Consider the following 13383-nt stretch of genomic DNA (forward strand, 5'->3'; position numbering starts at 1 on the left):
GCCTTTCATGGCAGGTGCCAGAGGAATAACTCCCAAATGGAGCAAGTGAGAAGTTCTGATTTTCTTCCTTCTCCTTTGTTGTTAAAATATTTATTGGTGGAAAAATAGAGAAAATTAATGGGGACATGAAGTTGTTTTTGTACCTGACCATAAGTATTTTTATTTTTCATTTAATATTCAAGATGTTACTATCTTTTTAGGTATATAGCTCTCAATTATATCAAGACAATGGTAAAGTATCAGTTTTGGGTGAAGCTTGTATGCTCTACAGATGACAATTGAACTCATAGTTTACAGGAGCAGCCAGCAGGGAGTCACCGTCTCCATCATACTGTGTAAAAACAAACATACTAAATGGGTGTGGTGGTCAATTAATCTTTTTTTCTATTATTGCTGCACAGGCTTTAAAAGAAGATTTTCCTTTAAGCCATGTGATCTCCCCATTCACCAATCAAGAGCGAAGGGAGGGGATGCTTTTAAATCTGCTCATCCCATTTGTGCTCACAGTAGGATCTGGAAGCAAAGGTCTGATTAATTTAACTAAAGGAAATTTATCATTGTCGTTGTGTTTTCTTAAATGTCAGGCTGCTATTTCTTTTTCCTGTTCCCATGAAGGCTATCACTGAAGTCAATCTGAATGATTTAAATAGGGTCATCTTAGGGAATAAGAGTTTTTCTTTCTTTTCAGTTTAGCTACCTGGGACCAGAGTTTCTCTGCTCTACTTCTTAGAAGATACATCCTATTTAAAGACATTTCAGTACAGCAAAAATCAGGGAACAGTGGTTCAATTCAGTTGAGAAAATGGTATTCATTGAAGTATAATATAAGAATTGACAGGTGAACAAACTTGTACAACCTACAGACACTGGGTTTAGCAGAAATCCTGCCACTATCATTAAATTACAATGTATTTTCATTACTCTTTCTTCTTAGGGGTAGAGGGATTCTTTTAAAAAAAGTTTATCTCAAATGTAAGTACAGTGCATCATGAGTATTTGCAAAAAGAAAGGAGATTGAAATGGTAAGCGAGACATTTGGCTAAGACCACAAGGTTTTGGGTACCCACTATGGAGAAAATACTCAGGTGCCAGGAACACTGTCTCTGTCCATTGGTAAAGCTGTACTTGATGGGAAACACCTGAATTTCTAGGGTGTTGTAGTTTGGACTTGGAAAGAGCTGAGTTTTTCTGTATCTAATGTGGACAGTCTACCTTGTGATGTTTTTCTTTCCACTTCCCTCTTCCAAATTCTGCCCCTTAGATAGTCCCTGGCTGGAGCAGCCTGAGGTGCAGCTGCTGCTGCAGACGGTCATCAATGTGCTCCTGCCACCGCGGATCATCAGCACATCTAGGAGCAAGAACTTCATGTTAGAGAGCTCCCCAGCCCACTGCTCTACCCCTGGGGATGCAGGGAAAGACTTGCGCAGGGAAGGGCTGGCTGAGTCCACCAGCCAAGCAGCATACTTGGGTTGGTACTTTCTTTATCTCTCTGTTTGTGCATGTGTATGTATATATATGTGAAAACATATGTGTAGATAGCTAGATAGATAAATAATTAGATGTAATTAGTTAAGTTCCAACTTAACTCAGAAAGAATTTGGAGAGACCTTAAACCAGAATATATTTAAAGAAACCTCAATCCAGAATGTATTTAAAGAAGCCACTTGAACAAGAAACATTACCGTTGCAAAAGAGTCTGGTTTCCTTCAGTAAACATATGCCAAAAAACAACATGGTTTCACATCTGCCATGCCTAAATTACTTGGCTGTTTTATGTAAGAGTGTCTGGGTTTGTAAGGAAGGCATCTGCAGTAAAGATTCTTCCATGCTGATTAAGTACAAGTTCACTAGTGAGATTCAGTAGCTGCTATGAGATCTAAACTCAGTCTAGTATACAAAGACACAACATTGCACAACACGTGGGACTCATTGGTCTGTCACCTATATAAACGGGGTTCTGGAGTTGGGTAGTCTACATCCTGTGCAGCAAGATTTGGTGACCTTGCAATATGTTATGCCCCCTACTAGCTATTTTTCCTCCCTTAAAATGTCTTTAATCTCCACCTTGATCATTACTCTAGTGAGGCCAATCCAGTCCTGCTCCCATAGGCTTCCCAATCCCTTTCCCTCTTTGACTCCTACTTTCCCATTATCCCGTGCTACCTTTAACCTGGTCCTGACCCATGGAGCAATGGAAAGCCACTGTTTAGCCCTGAATGAACTGGGCCAGCAGGAAAAGACTACTCTTGCCATAGCGCTGAGAATAAGGGGCACTGGCAGTGGGGAATTTCAAAAATGAGAAAGTATTGCCTGACATTTTTCAATTCACCAAAGCAGATATTGGTGGGAAGTATAAGATGAACACAAACACACTGATGAAAATGAGTCCTTGGAGTTTGGAGTATGGGGGATGTTTGAACTGCATTATAATGGGATGTGTTTGAAAATGAGGGGATTGACAATGAAAATTAAAAAGAAGAAAAAGACACAAGGAATGCATGTACCCAGGACCAAACCATATGGATGCTCAGTTGGCCAAGGTATTCAAAGTAGAATTCAAATCTAGGCTCTATCATAGAGCCCTACATGAAGTTTAGGATTGCACAGAGGATGACGGAGAAAAGAAGTTTACCATGTACAGGAAGGATTTGAGAAGACACTTGATGAGTTGCCATCCTCTCCACTGTCTGCCTTTTCAGTGAAGAGTTGTTTTTACTTTGTTACGTGGCCAGGCTACTGAACCTGTATTTTAAGTTTATTTTTACATTTATTTCGAGCACTTACTGTGCACCAAGCAGTTTTCTGTGCTTTACACTATTACCACATAGAATCCTCTCATCCTCTCAATAACTCTAAGAAGTTAGTGTTATTCGCATTTTAGGAGTGAAGAGCCTGGGGCCCAGAAAGGTTGAATAACTTGCCTGAAGGCATATATCTTAATAAGTGACAAAGCTAGAATGAGTCTCTGTTCTTGAGCCCCTTTTATACACTGCTGTGTGTTGGGCTGATGGAAGTTTAGGTGGAAAGTAGAGTGGCAGAGAGCCAGCAGGCTTAGTAACGGTGAAAACTTCATCAGAATTAGGGTAGAGAAAGAAGAGTGTTGTTTTTTGTTTGTTTGTTTGTTTAGTTGAGGGAAAGGAATTGAGATGAGCATTTGCTGTGAAAAGTGAGATTTTGAGGAGGAATATGGGTAAGAAAGAATCTTGCAATCTCTCTCTCTGTGTTACATGGCATGGTTCTTTCCTGGAAACATCCTAAGGATGGTAAAGGCATATATGACTCTTGAGGATTTTAGAGAATTGGATTTCTTTGTGCATTTAGTCACTCAATGCCCTTAAGAAAGATTTTTGTGTTTTCCTAATTAGAATCAAAATGTGTTTAGTATACACATTGTTTAGGTGCTGAGATTGATGGGCATTAAGAACAGTCCAGAAGGCTCAGGTCACTTGACTGTCCCGTGGCAGACTCCACGGTAAAAGCTGTAGTGGCAGAGAGAGCTCCTGTCATCATCTTTGACATCTTCACAATATTCTGGTTTGTCCTGACATGGTTTGGGAAATCTGCTTCCTGAAAAATAAAAATAAATGTAGATTGTGAAGGGCTGCCAGAATCTGAGAGGAAAGAGATACGGAAAAATAAATCTAGCAGGGTTTAGTAATAGACGTAGTGTGTGATGAAGGAAGGAGCTGTTTTTTATTTTTGGAAAGATACACTGAACGCATTTACTGGTTACCTCTGGGGAGCAGTTTAGTGTGGGGTCAGGAAGGGAACTGGGAAGGAAAAGGACTTAATTTTTTTAACTTTGTGCACTTCTTCATGGTTTTATTTTCTTTTAGTAACACAAATATTTATTTTTATGGTTAAAAGAAAAAAGGAAAAGATTTTTAAGATCCATGTTTTAGCTAAGAATGTGAGTGATATGTCCATATCACCATGAAGTTATTATGACAAAACTTTTGGAAGGTAAAGCGTTAGCCACACATCATGTTTATAAAATATTTTCCTTTCAATTCAGTCGACCACATTGCTTTATATTTTCCAAAATAGTAGTTTTTAAGATGCACTTAAGAAAGATACTTGGGTACTCTTCATCAGAATCAAAACACTTAACATACACGTTTTTGTCTCGATGTTCAGAATACTCTTGCTTGGGAATACATATGAAGTTTTTAGAAACATGGGGAGAGTTTAGAAATTTAGAAAATTTCTAAAGGTGCAAAAAGGGCTCTGGATGTCGGTTGGGTTCCTCTGAAGCACAGGTCCGCAGGCTCACTTTTCTCTTTTCCCGGTGTGAAGCGCTGAAGGTGATTCTCGTCTGCTTTGAGAGGCAGCTCGGAAGCCAGTGGTACTGGCTGAGCCTCCAGGTGAAGGAAATGGCTCTGCGGAAGGTGGGAGGCCTGGCCCTTTGGGACTTCCTCGACTTCATCGTGCGGACCCGAATACCCATCTTTGTGCTTTTGCGCCCTTTCATCCAGTGCAAGGTGTGGTGTGTGCTTCTCCTCCTGAAAGTGGCAAGCTCGAATAAATGTGTGGCTCTCTACTGAGGCAGGAATATGGCAGGAGTGCTCATGGTACCTACTGTTGCCAGTTAGTAGGGCCTGTTAATACTATGCTTGATGAGAAAACCACCAAAAAATATATTCCAGAGGATAAAATTTCACACTAGAAATGCCTTCACAGTAAGAGCTTTATTGGAGTCTGTAAAACTTTGCCCACTCCCTACTAGTCATCCCCCACTCTACCCACCCAAAAGATTGGTACAGTGGAATCGTTTGGAGAATCTTCTATCTTCAGTGGCATGACTGAGATCTGATTTTAAATAAACAGATAGGATACTTAATGTATGTTTTTCCTCCAAGACCCCCAGTACCCATCTATGTTTGTTCTTTTCATGCCCCAATTTCTTAGGGTAGTGATTTAAAACAGTGTAATTATTAAGCACTTCCTGTGTAAAGTGCCATTCTAGGAACATCACATGCTTTACCTTATTTATTCCTCGCAACAATGGGTACAGCAATTAGCCCATTTTACTAACGGAAAATTGAGACCCTGAGAATGTTATGCCTTCCTTTCAGCTGCTGGCCCAACCAGCAGAGAATCATGAAGAGCTTTCTGCCCGGCAGCATATTGCCGACCAGCTGGAGCGGCGCTTCATACCACGCCCTTTGTGTAAGAGCTCGCTCATTGCTGAGTTCAACAGTGAACTAAAAATTCTAAAAGAGGCAGTTCATAGTGGATCGGGTGAGTGTGCCTGAGAGTATTGTGAATTTGTTTTGACTAATGGAACTCACAGCCTACAAAGAATCCCTCCGTCCAGGTCACCACACTTTTTGGAACTATGAATACGTTAGCCATTTTGGTACACTACTAGATTTGATGATTTCTACTAAGTTAGCCATTTGACCACTACTAGATTTGACTTCCTCTTTTGTCAGTAACGAAATAGAAATTAAAAGGATATCATAAGAATTTAGTTTTCTTCCTTTTCTATGTATTTTTTAATCTTCACTTTAGTAGTTAATCTCTTTCTTGAATATTTAATTGGAGAAAAAATGGTTTAAATTATTATCTTTATTTCCTTTTTGAAAAAGAGAAGGGGGACATTCATTTATTGAACTTCTATTTAATGGCAGATTATTTCCTTTAAGCTATACAAATACCTTCAAGGTGTATAATTGAAAGTCCCTGTAAAGAATGAGGAAACAGACACAGTAGAAAATAGGTAAATAACTTACAAGTACATAACTTACTACTATCGCATAGAAAATGATTATTGTAAGGGGATTTTTCAACAGATCTGTATGATTGATTTATAAAGCCTTTAACTTTTCACACATCAGAAGGGGAAGGATTCCCTTAGAGCTGGCAAACTAGGAAGTACTTTCTTTACATTATTTTACATTATTCTACAGGTATTCTTTGAGAGTACATTGCTTTCTTTCTTATATCCTTAGATTACTGAGGAAGGAAAATAAAACATTATTTGCCATTAGAGGGCAGTCATTATCCACAAGTAAAATGTAATATGTGCTAGGTCTTCTTTTTTGTGGGAGGGAAGGGTTATTTCCTTTCTTTTGAAAGCTTTTATTGTTCTTTGCAGACAATGTGGTAAAAACAAAAAATTGATAAGTATAATCCTGGTGAAGTTTAAACATTATCATTTAAATATTCTACTTTGTAATAAAATAACCTGACATAGAAATGAGGGGTATTTTATAGGTTGTAATTTCCAGAAAATGAGAATGAAAACAGTTTTGATTATGCATTCTGATTGTGGGGTTCACATCAGACAACTTATTTATTACTTTGATATGTTTGTGTCAGATAAGATATATTTCTTAGTAAAAATTGCCAAGTTGGAAGTTACAATTCAGGTCAAAGTTAATTTGCATCCTACCAACCTTGGAAAATAAAATAGAAAACCAATAAGAAAGGCAACAATGTCAAAGCATTTAATATTGTTACAGATGTTATGTTCTGGCAAGGGAACTACTTAATTATATCAGTGGCCAATATTGATTCTTTAAAATAAAAAATCCCCACTTTCATTTGCAAATTCGTTATAAAGACACATTATTTAACGAACCTTTCCTAAAAATTACAAGTGATCAGGGAGGACTTTGAAGCAGACATTTAAGATTCTCACCATGCATTTCCTTTGGTCTCTCGAATCCTCTAGCCTACCAAGGCAAGACATCCATCAGTACCGTGGGCACCTCCACCTCTGCTTACCGCCTGAGCTTGGCCACCATGTCCCGCTCTAACACAGGCACGGGCACTGTCTGGGAGCAGGATAGTGAGCCATCCCAGCAAGCTTCGCAGGACACCCTGAGTCGGACTGATGAGGAAGATGAGGAAAGTAGGTCATTCCAAAGAATGTGGGTGGAAGACACGGCTTGGCCATAGGAGCAGGGGCTTGGGAAGGATTACTGCCCTCTGACCTTTTCCACTTCTGATCCCCTAGTCATTTTTACAGAAGGAGTTCTAGGGAAAATATGACTGATTCCATGACTCCTGATGCCTGCTTTTCTATACATTTCTTGATATCCTTTGGTCATTTAAAAAGAGTTCAGGAAAAAAGCAAATCATTAGTGACTCCTAAATTTTCTTTAAACCTGTATAGTCAACTTTTTCCACTAACTCCCATTTAAATTGTGGATAACTAACCAAGGAAAGCACTTACTCTCATTTTTCCTGGACATCTTGCTTAGAGGGTTAATCGACACCTAAATGGCCTCATTAGGCAAGGAAAAGTGAGCCGTGTATATACCTAGGACTCAGAAAAGACCAGTTGGCTCTGCCAGCCAGTATGTAAACCAGCAGGCTGTCTTGAGGGAAAGTACTCCAAATTTGAGTTAAGAGAATCCCCAGTGACTAGGTCAGCCCAGAAGCTTCTAAGGTATGTGCTAGAGATTTGGTGTGATGACATGAGGAGAAATACTACATATATATGCTTCACAGGAGGTTATAAAAAGTAAAATTAGGGTGAAAGATTCCATTAAATGCTACTGTCATTTCAGGAGTCTTAAAATTGCATAAATTATTTTCCACTTGTATGTTACAGCGTTTGTAGCTAAGTTGTGTTGTCAATGCCATATGAATGAGAACAAAGTTTAGATCTTCACTCAGAGGCTCTCCATACCAAACAACAACAAAATGCTCTACTCTGAACTAAATTAAATAGAAGAAATGAGAGTTGAGGTTAGAATTTTAATTAACTAAGATGAATGAAAGTGTTTTAATGTGCTACGACAGTTGGGAATGTAAGAGAAGAGAAAAAATAAATGCTTTGTCAGTACTTACCAGTAATATTTGCAGATTTAGCTTCAGCATCGATCAAAGGAAAAATCATATTGTCCTGCGGCTGACCTATAGACACATTTGTGTCTAAATCACCCTGGTGACTGCTCATGAAAATACAGCTAAAGTGGTAGTTAGGGAAATCTTGACTGAGAAAACACCATGAAAGAAAAGGATCAGCAGTTTAAATATCCATTAAGTATGGGTAAAACTTAAAGAAAATCAATTTTTTATTTAATGCTTGAAGTAGCCTCTCCCAGCAATTCTTATTAATTATAGGAAATTATATCACCTATTTTTGTAGAGCTAAATATATTTTGCAGGTAACCTTATAAATAATGGATTACCTAAGCCGTAGGAAGGAGCTAGGGAAGAAAAGTAAGTAAGACTTAAACAGGGATATCACTGGCCAAAAGCCAACACTAACATACTGATGAGGCAGCAGGCGGATTGGGGAGCCATGCAATTTTTTGCTTATATCTCTGATCACAGACATCACAACGATCCCAATGAAAGCAAGATTACTAACAAATGGTATTGTGTGTTTGTGATATGGGTGTGTATTAATTTAAACAAGGAGAGCTATGAAAAGCAGTTCATTGTTTTGAATTAAACTTCCTTACATTCAATAATCAGACTTGTATTAAGGCCTATCAGGTATAAGATAAGGAAGAAGGAAGTATGAGAAAGATACGTTCTCTGCTTTCTAAGACCTTATAATAGATATAGTTATGTAGAGGAGATAAGAGACATTTACAATAAAGAACACTTAACAAAAGAGTTAGTGGAAGACAGCACATGATTAATCACCAAACAAATACTGGGGACATAAGTGTTACGTGATATGTGAGTACAAATAAGGGGGAATAATCAATAGGATTTGGGAAAGGCCTTTGTAGAAATAGCTCAATCTATCCTACCACGTGTTTTTTTTAATATATTTTTAAGGCACATTTGTTTATTCTCCTTCCTGTGGACACATGTAAAAAAAAATATCATTCTATAACAAGAATCAATTGTCAGTCAGTGATTATATAGCAAATTAAAATTGCTAGCACTTTTTATATTCACGTTTTGATTTGAAATAAGTTCAATTAGAAATATGATTACTTTGGTATTTTAAATAAATAGTATCAGATGATCTTATATGGTAGCACACATTCTCCAAAACTCAATATGTTTATCAAAGAACGTTAGTGTTCATCAACAAACAACATTAGCTCTTTTAGAATTAGGTCACTTTGTCATAAATACTGTGCTAAAGCTAATTTTCGTATGAATTTGAGTACATTAATTTCTGCTTCTGGCTGGGCACAGTGGCTCACACATGTAATCCCAGCACTTTGGGAGACTGAGGCGGGTGGATCACCTGAGGTCAGGAGTTCGAGACTAGCCTGGCCAACATGATGAAACCCCATCTCTACTAAAAATACAAAAACTAGCCAAGCGTGGTGTTGTGCGCCACTAGTCCCAGCTACTCTGGAGGCTGAGGCATGGGAACCACTTGAACCTGGGAAGCAGAGGTTGCAGTGAGCCAAGATAGAGCCAGTGCCCTCCAGCCTGGGCAACAGAGCGAGCCTCTGTCTCAAAAACAAAAAACAAACCAAAACCAAAAAAAAAAAAAAACATCTGCTTCTATGGAGAAAACAAGATCACATACTTAAATTTTAAAATTTTGGTTAAAATAAGCATTTATTTCTTAACTTTATAGCTTTCAAATATTTTTCCTAAAAATGTCTGAAATTGTCTTTCCCTCAGCAGTCTATAAATTATTAACTGTACTGAATGCAGTTTTTTGAATGCCAAGGAAATGTATTTGACTCATTCAGTAACAAAGTCCCCTGAAGTATTTATGGAATGTTTTTAAAAAATTATGTGCTAGCTTTTCTCAAATCTTAAATTTGCTGATGCCTGTTGACTTTCACAAATAGCCTACTTGTAAAAATTTACATTTATTTCATGAAGGATGTTCTAGTGGAGAAGGGTGGGAGATGTATAGATGTGAAGAATTATCATTACCCCCAAAAGTCTAAGTTGTTTTTATCTGTATGAAGGGATCAATGATAATTTAGCTTTACAGACAGCCGTAAGTTGTATACAAGCCAAGGACAGAACCCAAGTACAGCTTTGGTTGGGTTTTTCTGATCAGTGTCATAGTTTTTTAACACTCTATTCCTTTGCCCCTTTTAGATGACTCTATAAGCATGCCCAGCGTGGTAAGTGAACAAGAAGCTTACCTCCTGAGTGCCATTGGAAGGAGGAGATTCTCCAGCCACGTCTCCAGCATGTCTGCACCTCAGGCTGAGGTGGGCATGCTACCCAGCCAGAGGTAAAGAGCTATGGTTATATTATACTCTGCATTTGGGGGCAAAGTTATAAATTCTGAAAATACACTCCTGTTATTCTACAAAGACCAAAAGAGAAGCAAGCAATGGTAATGCTTTTAGATAGATCATGCCACAAAGGATTTGTCAGCTAGGTTCCTGCAGGCAACACTTTGCAGTTTTCTAAGCCAAGCTAGTAGAAGGGATCCCAGTTTCTCATCCAAGTATTGTCTCTCCTTAAACATTTTCCATAGACACATGGTTTTCTTTCTGTTGTCAAATGACATTCTTGTATTTCAGATTTATCATTAGCTAAGCTAATGATGGGTACTTGGCAAGAGTTAGGACCATCTTTACGTATTTGGTAAAGTTTAGGCTTCTGATATATTATTAGGATTCAGTTGTAGGTAGTGACGCTTAACCAAGCAGAAAAGGATCTGTGCCGCTGCGTGTGACCTCGGGCAGGCCATTTAACTGTAATCCAGTTCTTCCCTTCATAAAATGAAGAGGTTTGCTAAAATGACCTTTAAGGTAACTTCTCCATCTATAGTTCTGTGATTCCATGACAAAACCCCTTTAAATATTTTATTTGTGTGTCCTGTCTTTTAAGAATGTAAGTAAAAAAAAATCCAAGATATGTATATACAATAAAAGTATAATGAAAACGATCTGACATGAGTCAAAACATTTATCTTAAGTAGATAAATGTTTTGGAACCAATGATATTTTCACTTCAGGACTGAGTTTTTCAAGGAATTGACCTTATGTGATTTTAGTGTGTTGCTTATTTTTAATACCTATAGATTCATTGTAGTACAATTCACACATGGAAAATAATAAAATTCAGGGCATATTGTGATGTTCACATAAAACCAGTTTATATGTAGAAATAATTATCCTGTACCCAAATCCTTTAGCAAATGGTTCATGGACTACACAGATGAAATAAAATTTGTGAAATAAAGCCCAAGTTTGGAGAATATCAAAGAATAGGGTAAAATGATAAATCATTAATAAGCAAGTTGTGTACTTTTTAAGAAGGCAATGTTTTATGTAAGTACCATTTAATTATTACAAAGATTAATACTATATAAAGGTTTGTATCATTGTAAGAAATTGTTTTACCTACTATTTGGTAATTTTCCTTTGAAAAGGAAGTCTTATAAACAAAAAGTGTGAACAAAATCAAAGCCAAACAATAACATGTCCAAAAAAAGATATAAAGCCACACAAGCAGCTAACATTGGTAGCTATCAGTGTATTTTTAATTGCTAGCAATGTGCATGGTTCTATGAAGAATATTTTTAAAAATCAATTATTTGAAAGTTTTATTTAAATTATAGAATTGTAGAAATTTCATAGAGGTTTTTTGTTGTTATTTACCTAAAATAACCAGGCCATCAATTTCCTTTTTACATATTCATTAAGGGGTCAAGTTGATTGCAGGGAGAAAATTTGTCCTATCATACATATCTTGATTGTACATTTTCTTGTTTTCTAGAAATCAAGAAAAAATAATGTAGTTAAATAGTTTGGGTTTCATTCATATTTTGGAAGACTAGCGAAGGTAATAATACTGTATCTGTACATAAGAGAAGTGAGTCTCTTCCTAGGGACAGAGGCTGTTTTTATGGTGTACTTTTAGGTGAGCCTCAATTCTTTGGGGCCAGGCACTCCAGTTTTCTAAATGGTTTAGTTCTCTCCAACTTAACAAGTATTTATTGAGTGCCTCACAGATGCTTAGCTCAATGCGAGGCGCTGAAGGAAGGACAGATAAAGCATGACAGTTTCTGTTCACAAATCTCAGTTCAGCTACATACATATCAATCGATAAACAATTTAATTATTCTCTCACCAACCTGACAGGTTTCTTCTTTTGGCATTTACAATTCAGTCACTAGAGGATGGAGAGTAAGGAGGTAAATGCGAGTTCCATGTGAATTTTCCAAGATATCTTCCTTTCGTTTGTTTACTTGCATTTTCACTGCAAAATTAGCAGGGAAAGTTGTGTTCTTTCTTTGCTTTTCTTAATGGCATCAGTTCCAAGAGCTTGGTTGTGGCAGTTCATGGTAAGTGGTTTCTGTGTGCTAACGTTAGAATGCACAAGAAAGAAGCAGGGTCCTGGTCAATGAAACGCCATGTACATAAGACAGGTTAAAAATAATCACCACCTAGTCAAATGGTTACCAAAGGAAGTGATAGTTTCATCTTCTACAGATTCATTCTGCAATGTGTTTCAGAGCCTATGGGCCCATTTGGAGTTGATTTTAACTCTTGACCAATAAATAGGTTACTCCTCTGAAAGTTGTATCCATCCAAAGCCCTTCCTCCCCCATTGCCTTGAGTCCTATGTCTTGACAAACCCAGCACAAGGTGAAATGGTTGACTGTCTCCTTTTCCTTCCTTGTTCTGTTAAATCTATTTATTTTTGGTTCTTGGAAGCAGAAAATTGCATGCCTTTTTTCTTTTTTCTTTTTTTTTCATTTTCTTTCCCTAAATGCTTCATCTCCCTACCCCTCCTGCAGTGAACCTAATGTCCTCGATGACTCCCAGGGCCTGGCCGCTGAGGGCAGCCTCTCTAGGTACAGTGTCAATGCTACCTGTCTATTGGTGTCTGTGCTGGGAAACTAGCTGTTCCCTGTCTCCTCTGTCTCTCTGTCTTCTCTGTCTCTTCTCGCCCCGTCTTAATATCTATTTCCATTCCTTGCCCTTTGTTGTTCATGAACATATGAGCCTGGAAGTCAAAGGTGTAGCAAACCCTCCTTCATTTTCAGCTTCAGAGCTCAATCTCAATCAAGTAAGCCTGAAAAGCTTACTTTAAAAAAATTTATAGAATTCTTTATGGGGCGTTTCCCATGGATGTCTAAAAAGTTTGGTATGCCAAATGTTAAATTTATCCCATCTAATTAATCCCTCCCACACTGATATTAAGAATTGTTTTTCAGAGGCCCATCATCAAGAAGCCCCTTATTAAATCAAGACAGGTCTTTTAACTAATACCATGGATGGTAAGAAAACAGACAATGATGTTATAAAATAGTAGTAATGTGGATACAATTTATATACTATAATTCCTTCTCTTTAATGCATGCTATTGGGCAGACTTCTATAGTAGCTTGTTTCAGCAACACTTATATAAAGAATGTCTGTTCTAGCACAAAGGTGACTCCAAAGCTTGCATGAAATGTCAGACACAAACATTTCTTGGTAAGTAAGAGAAGTCTTATGATGCAAATAATATAATGTCTTGGCTACTGGT

At 37.6% G+C, this 13383-nt stretch overlaps 1 protein-coding gene across 20 annotated transcripts in view; it reads left to right on the forward strand.

The window, feature by feature from the left end:
* Positions 1-13383, forward strand: part of UNC80 (unc-80 homolog, NALCN channel complex subunit) — a 230607-nt gene that overhangs the window by 203560 nt on the left and 13664 nt on the right. For 17 of the 20 annotated variants that reach the window (XM_005574149.4, XM_045367643.2, XM_005574142.5 and 14 more), the window contains 7 exons: positions 402-525; positions 1262-1468; positions 4297-4481; positions 5076-5241; positions 6680-6859; positions 9991-10129; positions 12650-12706. In XM_005574149.4, coding sequence (XP_005574206.3) covers positions 402-525; positions 1262-1468; positions 4297-4481; positions 5076-5241; positions 6680-6859; positions 9991-10129; positions 12650-12706 — 1058 coding nt within the window. Of the gene's footprint in view, positions 1-401; positions 526-1261; positions 1469-4296; positions 4482-5075; positions 5242-6679; positions 6860-9990; positions 10130-11990; positions 12044-12649; positions 12707-13383 lie in introns of all 20 variants that reach the window. The other 3 variants (XM_005574150.4, XM_065526007.2, XR_012421433.1) reach the window with 2 other exon arrangements.

Source organism: Macaca fascicularis, chromosome 12, assembly GCF_037993035.2.
Source record: "Macaca fascicularis isolate 582-1 chromosome 12, T2T-MFA8v1.1".
NCBI classification, from domain to species: domain Eukaryota; kingdom Metazoa; phylum Chordata; class Mammalia; order Primates; family Cercopithecidae; genus Macaca; species Macaca fascicularis.